Source organism: Ursus americanus, chromosome 24 (genome assembly GCF_024610735.1).
Source record: "Ursus americanus isolate L20-20 chromosome 24, mUrsAme1.1.p, whole genome shotgun sequence".
Classification (NCBI taxonomy): domain Eukaryota; kingdom Metazoa; phylum Chordata; class Mammalia; order Carnivora; family Ursidae; genus Ursus; species Ursus americanus.
The window spans coordinates 8,167,171-8,189,300 of NC_142150.1; the positions used below are offsets into that span (position 1 = coordinate 8,167,171).

The 22,130-nt window shown below is 39.3% G+C and overlaps 1 protein-coding gene across 1 annotated transcript in view; it reads left to right on the forward strand.

Annotated features, from left to right (window-relative positions):
- ZDHHC13 (zDHHC palmitoyltransferase 13) overlaps positions 1–22,130 on the forward strand; it is a 48,421-nt gene that overhangs the window by 20,908 nt on the left and 5,383 nt on the right. The window contains exons 6-15 of the mRNA XM_087855341.1: positions 235–299; positions 1,688–1,850; positions 2,091–2,216; positions 5,412–5,545; positions 8,679–8,778; positions 14,072–14,197; positions 15,033–15,095; positions 15,790–15,883; positions 17,524–17,607; positions 21,217–21,374. Coding sequence (XP_087711467.1) covers positions 235–299; positions 1,688–1,850; positions 2,091–2,216; positions 5,412–5,545; positions 8,679–8,778; positions 14,072–14,197; positions 15,033–15,095; positions 15,790–15,883; positions 17,524–17,607; positions 21,217–21,374 — 1,113 coding nt within the window. The remainder of the gene's footprint in view (positions 1–234; positions 300–1,687; positions 1,851–2,090; positions 2,217–5,411; positions 5,546–8,678; positions 8,779–14,071; positions 14,198–15,032; positions 15,096–15,789; positions 15,884–17,523; positions 17,608–21,216; positions 21,375–22,130) is intronic.

Genomic DNA, 22,130 nt, shown 5'->3' on the forward strand with positions numbered 1-22,130 from the left:
TATCTCTGTCGAATAAATAAATAAAATCTTAAAAAAAAAAAGAATATTTTGTAGAGATCAATGGATTTTTACCCTGTGGATGTGAAGCAGAACATTGTTTTGTTCAAATGATATTTGAACCCTTCTTGTAGACACAGTGGTAATGTTGAGTGTATTAGAGAGCTACTTCCATTAGAGAAGAGAGAATTTTGACTGTGTTTACAGTAAGTCTGATTGACTCCTCTTTTTGAACAGAGTGTGAATATGACAGATTTAAATGGGCAGACACCTCTCATGTTATCAGCTCACAAAGTACTTGGGTAAGTACATTTAACTGAATTGACTGAATAAGACTGAATTGTCTTATTTTGATTCTTGCTTCTAATTTCTGTGTATATAGTTTTAAGTTTCTTAGTCTATGTTGAGATGATACTACCTTCTGAAGAAGAAAGTAAGATTTTCTACCCTGTGACTGATCGGAACTTTAATGTAGTTGTGGTTAGAAAGGCACCACTGAAATAAATTTTCTTTTTCCTGATAGCTTTGGGGAAAAGTTTGAAAGCTACAAATAAGAAAAAAGTTTCCTTTCCGAACAGGTGGAGATTCCATAGCGTATACTTATTAATGTGACTTACATTTCTCAGTTTGCGTTTTTTAAAAAATGGCTACAAGTTTAAACGTTCTCATAATTTGAAATCTAGATGGTAAAATCTTCAGAAAACAGTACATTTTGAAGTTCTCTGACATTGTTGATGGCTCTGAAAATATTAATTGTAACTGATCTTTGAATATAGTCCGTTGATATGTTTATATCAAGTATTTACATTTTAAAGTTTTTCTATGTGAACATATGTGATTAATGACCACCATACAGTCCAACTTCTGGTATTCTTTCTGTCCAAATACTTGCTACAGTTTTACTTTTATGAATTTGTTTCCATTGTTATACTTAATTTCTCATTCTGCTTTTACTTAAGACCTCTCTCCTAGGAACTGAGTTAGTTGTGATGCCATTTCTTTTTTGTTCCTGGAGGGTTGGGGCTGGGGGTTGAATTTTGTTAAAAAGCATTTCATCTTTTTTGCTGATAACTCTGAAGTCAGATAATAGTGTTTAAAGATGTTGATAGAATAAGCAGAATACTGCTTTTTTAAAAGAATCTCTTGAGTAGTCATGAAGGAAGGGAAGGTATTGATGGAAAAGTAAAAATACTGAATTCCGGCTTCTAGTTCATAGGTTTCTAAGATAAATAAGTACTTTTGGACATTATTTATACCTGCTTTATTTAATAATTGGTTAAAGGGAACATGGAAAGTCAGCTTTTGGTTTATCTCCTCAAAAATAATGTTGTACATTCAGTTTTTAATTAAGTGAATAACATAGCATTGGCCAAAGTTAAATTCACAATAAAAAAAAATGTTAACCAATAGAACAACAAGTGAAAGTAGAAGTTTAGAAAACAAGAGCAGTTATTCCACTGTATTGACGTTGAGATTATATTATCTGTATAGCAGACCGTCCCTTAAGAGATGTCTTTTTTGAGGGTGCGTCTCTCCTATTAGCCCCTGGAGCAGAACTCTGCACGAAGAAGTTTCTTGGTTTTCAGAATACTTAACTGATTGGTCAGTTTATACCTTAGATTCATTATTTTGCATTTACCCTTGAAATCATTCATCTCTCTAATATCCTGGGTATTTTGTTTTGAGACAGGCCAGAACCAACTGGATTTCTTTTAAAGTTTAATCCTTCTCTCAATGTGGTTGATAAAATACACCAAAACACTCCACTCCACTGGGCAGTTGCAGCAGGAAATGTTAATGCAGTCGATAAACTTTTGGAAGCTGGTTCTAGCCTGGATATCCGAAATGTTAAGGTATGACCAGGTATTTATCTCCCTTAGTTTATTATGTCTTCAGTTAGAAAATTAGTATATCAACATAAACATAAGCTATACATATATTTTCAGCTAACCACAAGATAAATAACCATCCACAGTAGCTGGCTACTCAGAATGAAAGAGTCTGTGATTCTGCTGATTTCTTATAAAATGTTTAGCACCCACACTCTTTAGAAAATACAATTGAATTTTCTCTCTCTCTCCCTCTCTTTTAAGGGTGAAACACCTCTTGATATGGCTCTACAAAACAAAAATCGCCTCATTATTCACATGCTAAAAACAGAAGCCAAAATGAGAGCCAACAAGAAGTTCAGACTTTGGAGGTGGCTGCAGAAATGTGAGGTATTTGCATATGGGTCCTGTTCTGTGGGCCATAAGAACTGTTTTATTCATTTGTGTTTGTTTTTTAAAGCAAATCAGGGAGGAAACCAGGGTGAAACCAGGAAATTGGCTTAGTGCTGCATTACATCTGCTAATTGCATCTTTCCCACGCATCCCATAGTCCTTGAGTTGGAAATTTGCCACTTTCATTAGCAATTTACTATTGGTCCTCAGCTAGATGGCTCTAAAGCTACATGTTATCCTGTGAATGTCATAGCATACTTGCACGTTTATTTAATGAATGATTTGAAAACAGCTGGTTTGGATCTTTAAAAAGCAAAAGGAAAAATACCTTGTTGCGAGGAAATTTATAGATTTTCTTAACTTGTTTTTACTGAAATTTTTTTCAAGAGGAAAATAGGGACATTCACCATGGAGGAGTTAGACTTTAAAAATAAGTGTTGCCGACTTGAAGCATGTGATGGCTCTTCACAAAATTAAAACATCTGGAATTTCAAGGGATGTACCCCAAGTTTACCCTTTAACTTGGCAATTCTTCTGAGTGATGTTCTCCTAAACTTAAAAGTGAATTGACAGAGAAAGTTAGGAAGTTCAGCTTGTTCTTGTAAATAGCCCCAAAAATCTAAGTCATATTAGTGAATATAATTCAAATTGTTAAAATGAGGTATTGGGTTGATTCTACTATTTTTAATGTTTTCAAATATGACAGGTGGCATCATCTTATCTAATAATGATTAGTAATTATATCTTCAGAACAATTCTAAATTCATAGACACCAGGTTTCTATGCAGAGGGTCATCACAAATGCTGCACCTATTTTGCATTTAGATGTATGGAGGGAGAGAGGAGGAAGTAACTGTCATTCCTCGGTATCCTATGCCAGTTTCTCTGCTTGTCTCCTACCCCATATTGGTAGGGTGCTCCAGGATTTTGTTCTTGGACCTCTTTTTTAATCCATTCATTCCCTTGGTGATTTCATATATTTCCATGGCTTTATTCTTTTTTTAAAAAGGTTTTATTTATATATTTGAGAGAGGGAGAGAAAGAGCATGAATAGGGGGAGGGGCCAAGGGAGAGGGAGAAGCAAACTCCCCACTGAGCAGGGAGCCCGATGTGGGACTCAGTCCCAGGACCCCGGGATCATGACGTGAGCCAGAGGTAAACCCTAACCAACTGAGCCACCCAGGCACCCCAGTGCACTTCCATGGCTTTAAATGCCATGTATATGTAGACAGCTTCTAAAGTTATCTCTAGTTCAGATCTTTCCAGACTCATACATCCAATTACCTACTTGACTTACCCAGTTCAGTGTCTGATAGGCATCTCCAGCATAACATCCAAATCTGAATTCCTGATCTTTGCCCCACTCCTCCCCAACTATTCCATCCACCGCCTTTCCCTTCTCAATAGGTGGCAACTCCGGCTTCCCAGCCATTTTTGCCTTTTCTCTGTCACACCATGCATCCTGTCCATTAGGAAAACATACATGCTAATTCTGCCCTCAGTATATATCCAGAGTCTGACCCTTCTCACTGTTCCAGCAATGACATTTTGGTCCAGCCACCATTATCTTTCATGCAGATTACTGCAGTTGTCTGACATCTCCTTGCCCCCACTCACCTCTAGTCCATTCTCAACAGAGCAGCCAGATGAATCTTTTGAAATGTAGGGCAGGTCCTGTCATTCATCTGCTCATTCATCCTATGATATCTCCCTCTTTGTCCCAGAATAAAAGCCAGAGTCCTTACAGTGACTTATAAGGCTCTGTGTGATCCAGCTATTTATACACTATTAAGTCACTTAGTACATTTATCTGTCATCTTCTGCTAGAATTTAAGCTCCATGAGAGAAAGACCTTAAATCACGATGTGTCCCCAGTACCTAGAACAATGCCCAGCATACAGAATGCACTGGGATATTTATTGAGTGAATACATACTATGGCTCATCTATGAGTGTTAATGTCTGGGGTTAAAATTTGACATCCACATTTAATTCATATTCTGTCCTGAGATTATGTTGCTTGTAGATTCTAAGTATACTACCTTTAAAAATCTAAACTTGCTAATTTTATATTGCCATGCAAATTAGATTTAGGATTTTAAAGATTTGATAGCATTTGAAAGTATTCATCCTCAGAATACTTAAAGACGTAAAAATCGAAGAAAATAGGGCAGAATGTATTTTCTCCCTTTGCTGTTACAAAAGCCCTGCTGGCTTCCGAGGTCACGTATATTGCAGTTAAGGGACTGCATTGCAGCAGTGTGGTGCCCGGTGTCAGTGCAGACAGTCACACTGTTGGTTCATAGACACTTCATTCTTAATTTTGCCAGAGTAAACCTGAATGATTAGCATCCTGAGGATTTATTTCAGTCTTTGGCCTCCATGTGACATTTGACAACTGAGAACTACTCCGTTCTTGAAACTCTCTTCTCTGGCTCCACTGGAACCTTTCTCTTGGTTCTCATCCTGCCTTTCTGGTCACACCGGTCACTCTTTCTTGGTTACCTTTGACGACTTAGCTTTTTCCCCTTAAATGTTTGTGTTGGCCGAGATTCTGCCCCTTTCCACCTGAACACAGTCTTTGGGATGTTGCTCATTCATGGCTTTCCAGCCTATCTAGTGAAGAGTACAGAATTTTCTCCTGGGTGGTAGACCTGCTTTTTCTGGCTGCTTCTTGGGTATCTCCTAGATGCTCATAGGCATCTGAAATTCCACATGCCCTAAACTGTCATCTTTTCTGCAGACTTGTCCCCTCTGACCTTCTTTATTAGGGGATGGCACCATCTGGTGTCCAGGCTGGAACTACTATACTCTTCTCATAGAGTCTTGGGTGTATTGATTTTTGTGTGATTCCTTTGTTTTGCCTTATGTTACTGTTTGAAAGTAATTATTTTTAAAAATGTCAGCTCTCATTATCCCTTTTCTAAAAGACCACCATTCCTTGGAGGGGAAGAAAGCAAAAGGAAACATGTTTAAGCAATATTTTATAAAATCTAAGGCTTTTAAAAGTTTGTTTCCAAGATTTGTGATTTCTCAGACTTCAAATTTATCAGCAATTTCAAAGAAAAAACTGTATTCTGCTGTTGTATTAATTGTTATATATTTAGGAAGTAGTTCTTTTGTCGTAGTAATCATTGTTAGAAACTTAGGACGTAAAATCGATAAGGTTCTAAAATTCTCAATCTCTTAATAGCTCTTCCTGCTGCTGATGCTTTCTGTGATTACCATGTGGGCTGTTGGATACATACTGGACTTCAATTCAGATTCTTGGCTTTTAAAAGGATGTCTTCTATTAACATTGTTTTTTCTGACATCTTTGCTTCCAAGGTGTGTATATTAGTCTTTGCAAGGCTGGTAATTGCATTTCCATTTGATTGCTTATTTCTGTTGTTGATTAGCTGGAATCATAGGTTTTTATTGAGCTATGAATGTTACTTACCACATAGAAACTTCTTCAGGAGTGGCGGGAGGGAAGGGCTTTGGTAGCATATGATTTAGCTAAAAGCAAATTGGTCAACCCAGTAATTTGAATTAGCTCACTTTTTGAATTGTTGATTTTGGTAAATTAATGAGAAGATTTTTGTAACTGTGTTGCATCTTGAAGCATTTGTGCCCATTTTTCAGAAATTTTGTTTTTTCCTTAATCTAAACTCATTTTAAGCTCATTATTTTTGCTGTTAGTGCTTTATAGTTGAAACAACCTAATTAAATTGTAGGAAATTGTAAAATAGCTGTGGTATGGTTCTATTTTTAGGAAAATATTATACATGATTATATAGAGTCATGGTTAAGAGTCAGGTTGCCTGGGTTCAAGTCCGGCTTTACCACACAGCAGTCTGATCTTGAACAAGTGGCTTTACCTCTCTGTGCCTCACTTTGTTCATCTATAAAATGAGGATAATAATTGTGACAATGCCTGTTTCATGGTTAATGCATATACAGAGGTTAGAACCATGGCTGACACACAGTACTCACTAATCATATCACACCCCGATCTCTTCTTGCTTCCCTTTTTCAGTAAAATGGCATCCAGTTCCCTGTGTGAATAATGAGTGTCATCCTTGGATTACTTTCATCTTTGATTCTTCCCTTCCCACACCCACCTCATCACCAAGTCCTTCCTGCTCTTTGTCCGGTCATTCTGCTCTCTCCCATCTCCACAGCTGGCACCCTAGACCGGGGTTCCTAACTGGTCTCCTGACTTCAGCTCTTACCCCTTTGTAGTTCATCTCCACTTAGCAATCAGTGCGGTCTTTTAAAAACGCAAATAAACCAATTTCTGTCTTTTCTCCCTGCTTAAAGCCCTCTGGTTCCTTTTCTGTGTCTTCAAAATAAAATCCAAATTCCTTGCCTGTGAGGTGTCATGTGATTTGATCTCCCCTCTGATTTCATCTCTTTCCTCTCTTCCCTTCTCTGTTCTTCTACCTTCTTTCTGTTTCTAGAACACATTGAGCTCATGCTCCCCACCCCAGGGCCTTGGCTCTTGCTTATGTCTTTGTCTGAAGTGTTCCAATACCATGTTATTGTATGGCAGGAGACCTAACCATTCAGGCCTCAGGTCCAGTGTTACCTCCTTAGGCTGTCCCTAACTCTCTGCATCATCCTGTTTGATTTCCTTCAGAGCACTTAATCACCATTTCCTTGGGTGTTAAGGCCCATATAAGCAGGAAACTTGTTTCTCCTATTCAATATTTTCATTTATTGAATGAAAGAAAAATGTAATGATGATCCATAGAAAAGGACCTAGAAGGAAATACAGTTTTGCTCTCTTCAGGGTGTGACACTGAGTATTCCTATGCCCTTCTTTTGCTTGCCAGCATTTTCTGGAATAAGCATTGAGCTGCTTGAATCATAAGAAGAAAAAAAAAGTATTAGAGGAATCTTACCTCTTGGTCACTCAAGAGTAGGACAGTTGGTTGGAAATGAATTGGAATATAAATGTAAAGCAAAAACTTACATTTCCCAAAAATAACAAAATGCCTAAAATTGCTATTCAGGAAAATTGTAACTTAGACATATTTATTCATTTTCCACTAATTAGATTGACTCAGTTGCCAAAGAAATTTTAAGCCAAATCATCAGGAATCTCAATCATCACTTCGGGGTTTTTGTTTTTGCTTTTTCAGAGAGAAAACAAGGGCTGGCAGTATCTACTCACCTAGGATAGGAGCATTTGAGATTATGTTTGTTTTAGTAGAAACCAACATTATACAAAAATTATACGAAACTTTTTTTTTTGCTGACGGAGTCAAGGGCTTCATGTGGTAGGCTTGGCATATGGACACAATTCAAATGGGAGACAAATGCATATGGCAGCCTTACCCATACTGCTTTTACTTCTCTCATACCCTTCTGTAGAGACCAGTTTCATGGAGCTAGGCAGCTGCAAACTTCTGTTATTTAGGCTCCAGGGGCAGTTGCTTATTGATCCAGGCTGCTGTGTGGTGCGTGTTAGAAGTAGACAGGTCGTGGTAGCAGACGCTTACAAATTAGGTAGTTCACTGCACTACTTAATTAGGTCAGACACATTTGTGCTGCAAAATCTCAGACAGGTCATGCTGTGGAGGTTACCTGGGCTCCATTTCGCCTGCTCTGGCAGCATTTTTTTGTGCCTGAAGTTTGGGATCTTTAGTTTTTCTGAAATATTTTATCCTAATTATGCTTATGATCTTGATAGCTTTTAAAAAATCCTTTTCCTACCCATCAACCATGGTTTTTTCCTGGTATAAATTTTAAAACAGATCCAGGTAAACTCTATTCATGCATGAGTTTCCTATATTGAGTATTTAACATGAAAGACAGATTTTTTTTCCTCTCGAAACTCCAATAGTAACATTTGAGTAAGTGATATGTAGCCTTCCACTTTGCTTGTTATCCAAGCGAGAGGGTTCGCGTTCTGACGACTAGTGCCACTTTGAGCCTTTATAGATCTTTTTACGTCGCCTGTCTGCTTCTTGAGCTGGTTGTGGGATGAAACTGCTTAAGGTTGTGTGCATCTGTTTTGTTTTTAAAAATATGCTGCTAGCCTCCAGAAGGAAGCATGTTAAATGTGAAGGTGAATCTCCCAAGTATTTACAATTTTTGCATTTTGGAATATTTGAAAATATGGTATGCCAAAAAGAGAAATACACACGTGCTACGTCTCAACAGAAATAAAGATTCATTGCAAATAGAAAGTTATGGGGAATGAAATAACATAGAAGTTAGTTATAAGAACTGAACGTGTATCTCTGAGTGCTTTACTTTTCTCGTGTAATATGGGGCGAGGTGGTGACGAACTCTCGGTTACCATGTGCAAAGTGGCACACAGGAAGCACTCGGTACTGAAAGCCATTGCTGCTGTCATTACTTAAGGGGATTGTTATTATTACTGTTATTATTTAAGGGGATTTAGAACTAAAACTAATATGGACCGTACTTGTTTTCATTAATACCATTTGTTTATCCTTTTTTCTTTTAGGTTCTTGGTCGGGTATAGGAGCCTCGTATACTTACCAACGGTCTTCCTGCTAAGTTCCATTTTTTGGATATTTGTGACTTGGTTCATCGTGTTCTTTCCTCATATCCTTCAAGCTGAAATTTAAACGTGCATCTCATTTTGCGTTTAAACAGTAGTAATGCCAGTGTTAGAAATTTAGATATTACAAGAGATCCAGGAAATGCAACTCCTATTTGTATTCATTTTAATTACTCTGGTTGATGATGTTTAGTGTTGAAAATCTTCTCAATTCTGGAAATAATCTCAGAGCACACCATGGAAGCAGTAGGGGTCTAGTATTTATTACTCACAGGAAAGAAACAGTAGAATGAATTATTATTTTACTTGGGCCCATAAAAATGTGTTGTATTGCCTTGAGATACTCTCTTCAAGGTCACATGGTTCTTTTAACTTGGTTGGCAGTTAGAGGTGATTAATCTTCTGGGTACCGAGATGGCCTGTATGGGAGGGGTGTTCGGGGAAACATGGCCTCCTCAGCAGTGGTCAGCGCCGTGTTGGTGTCTACAGTGGTGATTCTCAATCCACAGTAAAAATACATGTACATTGCCATCCAAAACATATGTGAAACAGAAAATGATATTCCTGATGTGTGCCTTACTCTGTGGTGGTGTTGTTTTATGCTATTCTGTTTCCTTTTTTAGAAATGCTGGTCACAGACCACTTGATTCTTTCATGGCCTACTAATGGACGTCAGCCCATGGTTTCAAACAAAAAAACTCCTCTAAGAAATGGGTTTATCACTTGAGCAGTTGGGCTCAGGCCAAGGGCAGCTTAGGGGTGTGTTGTGCTTTTAGGGTCAGCCAACCTTAGTCACGTAGAAGTGGGGGTAAGGCATACTTCTTGGTTTATAGCTATTTACAGCTCCCATTAAGAGGGAGGCATTTTGTCTGATTTTTATCTTCCTGCCTCTTTCCAGGTTCCTTTCTCCCCTTGCAGAGACTCTAGGAAACCATTATAACCTTGCTTTCTTTATAGCGTAGGGGAAGAAGGAATGTGGTGGATAGAAATATACCTGTAAACATACTCCTGTAACTTCTATATTATGTCTCTTTCCAGTAATGGCATTTTTTTTTTAAAGATTTTATTTATTTATTTGACAGAGATAGAGACAGCCAGCGAGAGAGGGAACACAAGCAGGGGGAGTGGGAGAGGAAGAAGCAGGCTCATAGCAGAGGAGCCTGATGTGGGGCTCGATCCCATAATGCTGGGATCACGCCCTGAGCCGAAGGCAGGCGCTTAACCGCTGTGCCACCCAGGCGCCCCCAGTAATGGCATTTTTGAAAAGAAAGAATGAAGTTTGTGGGAGATATATATATATATACTCAATTCAGAAATATTTTTTTTCACAGGAATCAACGTATAGTGAGAGAGGCAGATGAGTTCTCAGAGTGCATACATTTCCTTTCATCATAGCACGTTTATACTTCAATGATGCTTTTTGTTTCTGAGCATAGTTATCTCTAATATTTTTCAGATTCCTTTAATGTAAATGAAGGGTGCAGCATACCATGGAGTTCATTTAACTTTTATCAAAGATGTTATTACATATAGCCTTTGTCTCATGGTTACTGATTTGGGGGCAGCTTTTTAAGCACTGGCCTTACGATCACTGCTTAATGAAGGCTTGGATGATATAATGTGATATGAAAATACTTTATAAGTAACCATGAGTGTATAAAACAACAGCACGATGTACACCCAATCACTTGGAGAAATCTCAAGACTGGTAAATTCTAGGATAATTGACATGATTCTAAGGGATGGCTGATATTTTTGTTTATCAACCCATTAAAATTGTGTTTCTTGATGAATTTTTTAAATTTGAGCAATTCATATTATTTTGCTTTTTGCGCAAAAAGTGAGGTAATTTTATATTGAATTATTTCAACTTCGCAGAAGCAATATCAACAAGAATGTAGCTCCACTGTAGTTTGAGAGCCTCATCTACAGAACTTAGTATTCAGGAGAGCTTCATTACAAGCAGTTCACCATCTGTGAAGACGCTATTACATCAGAAGAACTGATTTCCAAAGCTAGACAGATTCTTATGATGTCAGAGTTGACAGGATGGGGTGTCTTCCTTGCACGTACCGCAGAAAGCCCTTCGATCCGGGCGCTCATACGAACCTGCTACTGCTGAGTGCACGTCAGTCAGTAGGTGGCACACTTCGCCGTCAGATCAGTGTTTTGAGAGCTGAATGTTAAATGCTGTCTGAACTGCCCTGAGTATGAACTGAGCTGCTGCCCTTTAAAGACCCATCCTGAGTATTTAGACTAATCTTGTCTCTGGTTGCCAAGTCTGGATCATGTGGGAGCTTCCCCTCTCCCAGTTCATCATGGGAAGAGTGTCTGGGGCTCTGTGGAAAGAGTACTGGAATCAGACAGAACGAGTTTGAGTTTGGTTCTTTTTCTTATTCGTCACATACCATTGGGCACATTATTTAATTTCACTGAGTCTCAGTTTTGCTATTAAAAAAAAAACAAAACACCCTGAGGGATAACAGTACCAAGTTCATGGGATGGCTGCAAAGATTACGATGCTATGATGTCTGTAAAATGCTGACCCCATTGCATAATTGGCATTTTCTAAATAATACCTGTTTCATTAATTACGCTTAGGAATAAAATCTGTGTGGAAGACTGAATGTTGGAATTAATTTTAAGGGAAGCTCTAGGTTGGTTCCTCAGAAAATCACTTCCTTTTGGTGCCTTTTATATGTTCAGCGTTAATGTATTTGGCTTTTATGAGGCAGGATCAAATGGAAAAGATGGGACCTTACTGATGCGTTTAGAGGTAAGATTAAGACTCAGAAATGGTGACGCACAGAATATTCTGTCTGTGGTTCTGGCTTGTTGCCATGGGAGTGACACAGCTTCAGATCAGGTGAAAGAGTTAAGAGCTTTAACTAAAAGCCTCGTGTAGGGAGCCTGCCAAGGAAGCCGCTGTATTCTCCAGTAGTAGTACAAGGATGTGGGTGTCCCTTGAAAGGACAACAGCAGTTGCACTGTCCCCAGCACTGGTCAGGACAACCCTGACGTGTATTTGCGCTGTTTTGAATTCTGTTTAAGAGAGACATGGGCAAACAGGAGCGTAAGCAGGACATGACCAGGAGACTGTGCTGTATAAGGAACAAGGCTGCTGCTTATCCCGGAGGTGTGAGCATTGCCTTCCAGTGTCAGGTGTTCCAAAGTCTGTCATTTGGAAGCCAGTGCGTTGTATGGAATGGACACTCAATAAAAATGTATTGAACAAATGAGGAATAGCTTCTGTAGAGTAGATCTAAGGACAGCTATAGTGTAGATCTTTAGTGTAGAGCTACAGGATCTAAGGAATGAAAAATAGTCCAAGTTACAGAAAGGCAAACTTCAGTTCCATGTTGAGAGACTTCTTAACTACAGAGTCACAAGCTAACTGGGGAGGCTGAGGTGCGTATAAGGTCTAAGTACCACAGAACAGGCATCTTTAGGTTCAGGGAAGGGAAAGAATTCTTCTCTATAGGCAATCAAGAAAGACCTCCAAGGGGAAGGAGAATATGTAGGTCTTGAAGGCATTTAGGGCTTGGACATCCTCAGTGTTCTTCTGGAAGTAGGTAGGGGCAATGGGGAGCATTTGAGGTTGATGGACCGCACAAAGCAAGGGCATGGAAGCAAGGAACGTTTGGCTTTTATGTGAGGGGATAGAATGCATTCATTTTACTTGGAGAGAGAGGCTTCGGTGATTCTTTTGGGATTTGTTTTGAAAGTTAGGACAGGAGGTCATTGAGTCACCTCAATGTGCAGAATCATTATTCAACTGAATGTATTTTTGAGGATGTGTCACGTGTGTTGGTCAAGACTCTATGGGAGGAAAGCAGGATGTGTTTCTTTAACTAAAGGTCTTGAGTTATATGCTCATTAACAGTGTTCTTAGTTCATTCTAAGTAATGAACTTTTTCAAATCAAAGAAGATTTTTAACACATCTTTATTTGTTGGAATTCCATTTCACATAACTCTTCTAGATCCTCTCTTTCTTAAAGCCAGGGCCTCTGCAGACAAACTGATACATTTAACCAGCGAGGTTTGCTCCTGCCTACCTGAACTGGATGTGGTTGCTGCTGCTCTTTGTGGGTTGGAGCAGTGCTTCTCGAACTGTTACGTGCACGTAGATCCCCTAAGGATCTTGTTAAAATCCAGAGTCTCGTTCTGCAGATCGGGGTGAGGTCTGAAGTTCTGCCTTTCTAACAAGCTCTAACAAGCAAGTAAAGCCATTGCTGTGGGTCCATGGACCACACTTTAAAGAGCAAGGGTTTAGAGTCTATTTTATGGCCGTCTTTTCCACTCCAAAGTTTGGCACAAGACAGCTTGAGGGGCACCTAGGTGGCTCAGTCAGCTAAGTGTCTGCCTTCAGCTCAGGTCATGATCTCAGGGTCCTGTGGTTGAGCCCCGTGTCAGGCTCCCTGCTCAGCAGGGAGTCTGCTTCTCCCTCTCCCTCTGCCCTCCACCCCCACGCCCACCTAGGCTCACTCGCTTTTTCTCTTTCCCCTTAAATAAAAAAGTAAAATCTTAAAAAAAAAAAAAAGACAGCTCGATAATACCTTGGAAGGCAGATACAGTTACTGTGTCAATAATGATGTAAATTGGGCAAGGAGAATTGGTATTGGCTTATTACTTAGGGCACCTTCATTTGTCTTTCCCTAGAGCAAAATTTTACTTTTTATACAAAGAATTTCTACCATTTCAAAATGGGTAATATTTATCCTTGAAATACTTTTTATCTTGATGTGTCCTTAATATGTTTCTTTCCCAAAATAGTATTTGATTTGTAATTACTTTGCAAAGAGAGCAGTTTTTTTTTGTGTATTTCTTAATTAATACAGCCTAATACATGACAAGGATTCGTTATTCAACTTTCCATTAGGAAATTTTTGCAAGCGTTTATCTGATGTATAAAGAAATATTTTTAATTGGAATCTCTGAATCAAGTGGTTTGTTTCTTTGAATGATTTTGTTAAAATTATCAATAAATATTCTTTTAGATGCTTTCAAGAGAGCTCTAGTTATACCAAGAGAGATTAATTTATTTGGATCTGGAATGTTTTTCAGTCCTCAGGATGTTTCCTTATACATTGTAACTATCCTATCAATATTTCGTGAGTTTCAATTAATCAGGAGGGATTAATTATTAGCAACTATGAGCAAATTGCTGTAGGATTAGAACATAGGATGGGGCCAGGTTCAGGGGCAGGGATGTGTATACATAACGGAAAGTGAGGATAGAATGCGGAGAGATTCTCAGGTACCAATGATGAAATTTGCTTATGTCATAATTATGCTGTTCTTAGTGGAATTGATACATTCCTTAACATGGCTCTCACATCTAGCAGGCACCCCGTTCTATTTTGCTTTCCTTCTCAGCATAATAGGCTTCTTCTACTTTTTCTACAAGACCTGGGCAACTGATCCAGGCTTCACTAAAGCTTCTGAAGAAGAAAGGAAAACGGTGAGCTTTCTTTGTAATGTTACCTTTTTTTTTTTTTTAAATAAGAAGGTCATGGCAATGTTTGTATCTCTAGTGCCTGGCATGTAATAGATGCAACATAAATCAACAACGTTGAGATTTCTTCACTGTCATGCTCTTTTATTTGTTTATGTAAAAGTTAAAAAATATATATTTTTCTTTTCTAAGTCATACCCACCAAGACTTTTTCGAATATAATTTTGTTAGCAAACATAATCTCGATTTCTTTATAGTAACACTTAGATAATGATCATTTAGCTTAACTTCCCCAATTGAATACGTGGAGAGTAACCAGTCAGGGGCAAGGGGGGAGTCCTTATTGACAATAGATGCCCTTCTCTTCTCAGATGTGACACTGTCAGTTGACATGCATGGCTTCCTTTGCTTTCGAATGTGTACAAGTCAGGGAGAGTATTGTCTGTGTGACCTCTAGCCATGTTCCTGAAAGACGAGCGCATGGTGCTTAGAACCATCAGTTCTGGTGTCTACTGATGGGTTTGGTTTCTTTTTTATGAGAGAGAGAGAGAGAGTGTGTGTGTGTATTTTTCTCTAGCACATTATAATTGGGAGATGCTTGCCATTCGTGGAGAGAAGGGGAGGTGTAATTTTTGTGCATTCTAATTTATTGGCTGTGGTTGAAAATGCAGCCTTGAAAAGTCACATTATTTTCAGGTATAGGATGATTTGGTGATAAGTATTCCAAATTGCTTTTCTGGCTGCCTCAGTTTGGAGAGAGAGCTGTGAGAATGGCATATAACCATGCATTATACATACCCTAGTAAAACGTAACCATAAGGTCAAATTTCATGCCTTTCAGAATATCATCACCCTTGCAGAGACTGGCTGTCTGGACTTCAGAACATTTTGTACATCATGTCTTGTGAGTCTTTTTTTCCCCCGTAGTAAGAAAGCAAATTCTTGGTAACATTTCTCATGTAAGCCTTTGTTAAATCTTCATGGTGTATTTGTACACCTATGTTTTTACCAGGTTCTAATTTTGTATTACTCTCAGAATAGTTTTCTGCCTTGAGCGTATGAGGGAATGATGTTTATAGTTTCTTGAAGTTGCCTGTGGTTAAATCTCTCTGAATGATCCACAGTGTGTTTTGATTGCTTTTTCCTGCCATGAAGCATATATTAGAACTAGCTTCAAGTCAGAGGCTCACGATGACCCTAGAAACCACTTAGTGAAACTCTCATTTTGCAATTGAGGAGTCAAGGCCTAGAGGGAGGAGGTAACAACTTCCCCCAAAGTATTGACAGAACCGGAAATGTAACTCGGGTTTCCTTTTTCTTAATCCGCCGCTCATTCTGCTGCCTGGTACTGCCTCACTTCCCCTTCGTCAGCGTGAATAGGCTCTGGAAGTCAAATCCCTTTTAGTGATGGCCTAATCAAAACAGATATTTGGAGGTAGATATTAATAAGGCATTCCAGAGCCTCTACGTGAACTGATGATCTGTTTAGGATTATTTGTGCCCATGTCTTTATGACTTAGGAGTAAGATTTTCCTTGTCATTTGTTACCATTTTAAGACACTGATTTTTGCTTAGACCTGTCTTAATTGCTCACTTAGATAAGGAAGCCATTAAGGTCACTTCATTGCCACGTGTGTAACTCCTGTGTCGCTCGGTATGATCAACATTGTCTGTGGACTGGACGGTGCGTAGGTGAGAGATTGCATTTTTGTAGTTAACACTATGAAGTTAAGCATATATTTAGCTATGTGTGTGATTCATAGAAAAAAATGGAAGGGCGTCTGAGGGGTCCATTTTGTAGCTCTTCTTACCAGAGAATCCTTTCACGGTATAACACTTTCGGAAAACTGTCAATGTTGATAATAATAATTAATATCATTTGTACAGTACTTTAGAGTTTATAGAGCACTTTTAAATTTAGCATCCTATTTGATCATCAGGGCACTCCTATGAGGTTGGTATTGCTATCTCCATTTTAGAAGTGAAAAAATATAAAAGGTAAATTATTTGCCTGAGATTATTTTAGTAATACCAGTCCTCTGTACCAAATTGCCAGGTTCTCACCATGTTTTGTGACTTGATTTTCTCCTTTACTTCTCCATTTGCCTCCTTCAAAGCTCAGGTAGGAGCCAGAACCAGAGATGATGGGGAGTATTCCTTGTCCTGGCCTGTAGCCCCGAGTTTCCTCTGAGCGGTCACTGTAAAAACCAGAGATTTATTATGAGGAACTTCAGAGGAACTATGGTCATTTGTCTTCAACTGAAAATATGCTTTTAAAATCTTGAACAAAAGGCTGCTTCACAGTCAGGTTTCTTTGGGGCATTTTGATGTTCTTTGCTATTCCTAGAGAATAGGTGACGAGGTCATTCTTAGGACCCCAAGCTTCATGGACCCCATCCCACCGTAAAGATAGGCTGGTTAGCATTACAGCAGGCAGCTTTGGATGGAAGTGAAAAAGCAACAGTAATGAGCCCATATATTTTCATTACGCTGCATTTAACATAGTGGTCTCACGTGCATCCTCGTGTTTGGTTGCCATAGGCCTCTGAAGCAGACAGAGGAGATCTTATCCCCATATTAGAAGCAAGAACACTGGATCAGAGAGGTTCAGTGATCTACCTACATTCACACAACTACTCATCCGTGAACCTAGGTCTCCCCATTGCCGTGGGCGTTGCTCCTTCTGCTGTGCTGCTGCCGTAGGAGAAAGTGGGGGCATGGTGGTACTTTGTGTCATTAGCTTCTACGTGCTCCCAACTCCAGCATCAACAGAGCAACGTACACAAGAGTGGGGCTCGGTTGCTTGGCACCCTCCCCCCTGCTTCACTTCTATAGACCTTTCTCAGGCTGCAGGTTGCCCCTGTTTTCCTGTGTTTGGTCTCCTGCAGCGTATCTATTTGCTGCTCTTCAGATTCACTTTCTCTGTTCTCCTGATCAAGTGGATCCTTGATGTCCCAAAATTGTACTTCTTAAACTCGTTACATGGAAGGAAGGAAGAGAGAGGATATGATTTGCCCAAAGTCCTGCCTTTTCCCCTTTCTCCAGTGCAGTTATAGGCCATCCTAGAGCTGCATGTGTTTAGTAAATCTTATTCTGTCCAAAAATGAAGTCTTCCAGGTAAGCAACAAATAAATATTAGTTCAGTTAACATGGACAGTTGACCATGACATATCAGAGCTGTTTGGTTTGGTTTAATGCTATTTAAAATCAAAGCATAAGCTTATTTACTTTTTACTTTGGTGAAGCCTTTTGACAGGAAAGTGGTTAATAAGGTCTTGGTCTGGAAAATCATTGTAAGAAAGTATTAAATATGTTTTTTCTTTTTGATGTAGGTTTTGGCAACCATCGCTATTACATATTCTTCTTATTTTTCCTCTCCATCGTTTGTGATTGGATTATATATGAATCTTTCATCTGTAAGTATAAATTTTTCTTACAGCAAGCTCATGAACCCATACCCACACACACTTTTCTTGGTAAATTCTTGTATATCACATTCTGACGGGGGTCGATAAACCATACCCCTGAACGTCCATGCCACTTGGTAAATGTCAAGTCACAGAGCTGCTGGGACAACTATTAGTCATTGAAAGTTTGGAAATAATGACTTGGAAGAAAACCTTAGACCATTTATTCTGCATCCCTGAGAAGGGAGAATAACTTCTCAGTAGCAGTGTGAGCAGGCATGTAGGGGGCTCAGCAGGGAGTGACATCCGGCTGTTCCGAAGTGATTGACCAAGAAGACCTGGGTTTAAATTGAAGCAGGAAGGATTTGCGTTAGCTCCTAACCATTGCATGGCTACGCTTTGCAAACCTTGGAGTACGTTATCTAACTGGGAAAACCTATAGCGCTTGTAGTTTATTTTGCCCTTAACTGTTTATTATTTATTTATTTATTTTGAAGGCTTTGGGAGACTCTGGCCTCACTACGAATCTGTTTCCACCCACCCTCCTATTGTATTCATGCTCAGGCCTTAGAGTTTGCCAGTAGAATACTAGTTTATTTCCTGAGCTAAAATGTGGAATGATTCGGGAAGATGTTAGGAACGTTTTTTTCTTCTTTATTTTCTTTTTCCCTTAGCATCCTAAGTACCACCCCTCCCTACCTTCCCCCTTTCCCCTCTCCAGCATTCTTTAGCTTAAATTTCGTTTAGTTTTTGAAAAATAAATCCTCCTACTCTGTCCCTAAGCCTCCCAGTTCCCCTCCCCAGCAACATCCAGTATTACAAGTTTTGGTTTGTTTGGGGTTTCATTTTTAGAGATTCTTAATATCTATGTGAAATGGTTTTTTTTTTTTTTTTGCCCTGCTATAGGCATGGAGAGGGCTTCAGTTACCTTGTCAGCCCCTTTCCCATCTGACACCTTGGGTGTCTGTGATCAGTAGGGAATGCTTTTGTAGCTCTGTGACCATCACCATCTCAAATGGATCTAATAGTCAGAAGGTTGTGGTCCCTGATCTCATTTCTTGTCAAAGGCCATTAGTAATCCTGAGCATTGGAATTCAGAAACCTCTTAAATTATGTCCTGTGGTGTAAGAAGTAAAAGATTTCTTGACAGTTCTATTGAAAGAACTGCCCTTTTAAGGCCTAACAATAAAACATATTCCTGGAAAACCTTTTTAAGCTGGCCTTTGGACCAACTTGTCCCTTGGACTTGATCCTAAGGGAGAGGAGCCAGATTTTACACCACTCTTGTCTCTCCCGCTTCTCTCTTCTCTAAAAATAGTCACCTTTGTTTGGTGTCTGTGTCCAACATAAGACTGTATTGATAAGGACAGAAGTAATTTTCCATCACTTTCATTCTTTCCAAGTTGCTTTCTTATTACATGCATCGGTTCTTCCCTCTTCTTTGTCTTTATTCTCTGGCTCTGATCCAGTTTTTTATATTTTGTTTCTTAGGAATGGTCCCACTTTACAGTCACTTGCAACCGTGTAGACTAGCTGAATGTATTTGGTTACTTTTATCCCATCTGTATTCCGACAATATTTCTTTACACTGAATGAGGACATTGTGTCATTTATCATCATCTCACAGATGGATAAAAGTGAACTTGTGCCTCATTTTTCTAAGGAGGACTCACTGTCATCCCACCCTCGTGGTTTACCGTGGACATTCCTGTTGCTGGAGCCCTGACGTGCACACTCCTTGTGTGAGCCAGTGGCAGCTACTTCTGGCTCCGTGTGGCCTCTATCCGTTTCATCTGCTGTGAGGTCTGCTTGCAGGGTGGACAGTTAGAAAGTGTCAGCCTCGGGGCGCCTGGGTGGCACAGAGGTTAAGCGTCTGCCTTCGGCTCAGGGCGTGATCCCAGTGTTATGAGATCGAGCCCCACATCAGGTTCCTCCGCTGTGAGCCTGCTTCTTCGTCTCTCACTCCCCCTGCTTGTGTTCCCTCTCTCGCTGGCTGTCTCTATCTCTGTCAAATAAATAAATAAAATCTTAAAAAAAAAAAAAAAAAGAAAAAGAAAGTGTCAGCCTCTTACAAGTTACAGGGAGAAAGATTTTAGATCACTGTTAGAAAGAACATTGTAACTGTCAGAGCCATCTAAAGATGAAAACGATCGTCTTGGAACAGTAGGAACCCCTGTCATTAGCCAATGACCACCTGATATGAACGTATCATTCGTACATATGAAAGTTTTTTATATTGCATAAGATAACGTATGTGGCCATTTGTCGCCGTATCTTTGACATTAAATCTAAAATCGGTCCTATGAAAATTTCAGTTTGAGGTCCTGCTATATTATCAAAAAAATTCCCAGAAAAGAGCAGTAGAAATCTATAAGCTGGAAAAAAGTAGGCATTCTTTCCCATGCAGCAGCTGTTTCCTCTACCTGCTATTGGAAATTACATACTTTTTTGGTCCTATCAGGTGCATGGGATGCATCTTGTCTGCTGTCATAATGAGGAGCTCTAAAGAGAGTGTAATTTGCCTTAACTTGTTGCCTTGATTGCTACTCTGTGATGATTGCTTTTAGAATGCTTCTGACATATAGTCATGAAAGATGGTTGGGAACCAAAGGAGACTCAAAAAGGGGAAAAAATAGATTTTTAAGACTAAAATGGACAGACAGGTGATAGTAAAAGTCAGGGACTCATTTTCTTTCTATCCTAGGCGCTCTTAAGTGCTGCTTTGGGAAAATGTCTGAAACTACTTATCAAATTGTCAGATGCATTTATGAAACCTCGAAGGTGCAAATTTACAGAGTTCTTATTTCAAAAATAATTTGCCCTTTATATATGGTCATGGTGCCTTCATAAGTTGTTGGCTTCACAAAACCTTGAAGATTGGTTCCCTTATTCCTGCTGCTGCCTACCTGCATTCTCCTTACTGCTGCTCTCAGCTGCATGGCTTAGGGGGTCACGAAGTCCATAGCGAAATCCTCTCTTTTCCTGGGGTGTCTCTCTCATGATTCCTTTACTTGAACTTTCTCCCTCTACAGGATAAATCATGGTGCCGGTGCAGAAGTGCCCCCAGTAACCGCATGCTGTTAGGTTGTGTTCCGATGGTATCTGGGTGCTTATGGGATTTCTTGTGCCTATAGCAGTGGCCTGTTGATCTGAACCCTTCATAAGAGTTTATTCAGTGCTATAGCAGACTCATATCTTGCTGTATATCCTGGATAAGATAAAGAGTTTTCTAAGCAGATATTTATTAAATACAGCTGTTCTCCATTATCAAGTCCTTGAACAGTTAACTTGGGGCCAGTTTATTTTATGCTGAATAGGATGGTTTTCGTGGTGGTCTTACGGACCTGTTTTGCTTTTATTCCTTTACTGCCAGCCACCAATGCAATGCTATCATAGCCTTCATGAGTAGTGAGGTACCATTTTTTCATCTTTGTTGGTTAAGCTGGCATTTGGAAGATAGCATTCTTAAAGTTGGGTTCTAGTCCGTGTTACCATGTCTTAATTTCTCTTCTCCCTGAGTAGAAGTGTAGTGATTTTATCTTCTTGAAGAATGATCACTAGTTTGTTGCCTTTTTAAATAATGAGTTCTTTTTTTTTTTTTTTTTGATTAATTCACAGATTGGTCAAATCATTGTGCCACAACATTCAGAGAAGATGGACTATGGACCTACCTCAATCAGATTGTGGCCTGTTCCCCTTGGGTTTTATATATCTTCATGCTAGCAACTTTCCATTTCTCATGGTCAACATTTTTGTTATTAAATCAACTCTTTCAGGTATTTATTTCACTTCTTATGATGCCTTTGAATAAAATTTCCAGTAGCCTGTAATAAGGTAGAAAGCCTTGAATTTTAAATCAGAAGGCTTTGGGGTCTTAGTTCTACCTCTTTCACTTACTCTCTGGATGTAGGCATGTCATTTGACTCTTGAATTTCAATTTCCTTGTCTGTAAAATGGAGTTGATAATGTTACTCTCCTCGCAGGATCGTGTAAAGGTTAGAATAATAAGTTGTTAGCTTGTCCCTAGGAATGATCTAATCTGACCTTTTTATTTTACGGGTAGAGTTACAGAGAGGTGAATTGAATTGCTCAGGGTTCCTCAGTAGCGAAATCAGAACTGGAAACTTAGGTCTTCTGACAGCCTAGTCAAAGGCTTTTTTCATCATACAATTAAATCATAAGGTGTGTGAAAACATGATATAAAATATAAAAAGCATCGTGAGATGCTTTCAGAAACATTTGTGAGATGATTGTCTTCCCTCATTTTTTCCAACCCTGTTTGTTATCCTGTTTATTATGCAGTGCTTAAGTGGATAGAAGGGGGAAGAAATGCAAGATCCATCACCAACCTGTGGACGTGGTAATTACACTTCCAGGGAAGGTCACGGCCATTAGAAAGTTCACGCTCCAGGGTGGTAGTCACATTCAGCTTCCTATGAAGCTACTGTCCTTTTCCTGCTGCCTGCCTTCCCCTCTAAGCGTAACCTAATTCTTGTTGTTGCTATGGCCTGCCCTCGTGGAATGGACAGCCG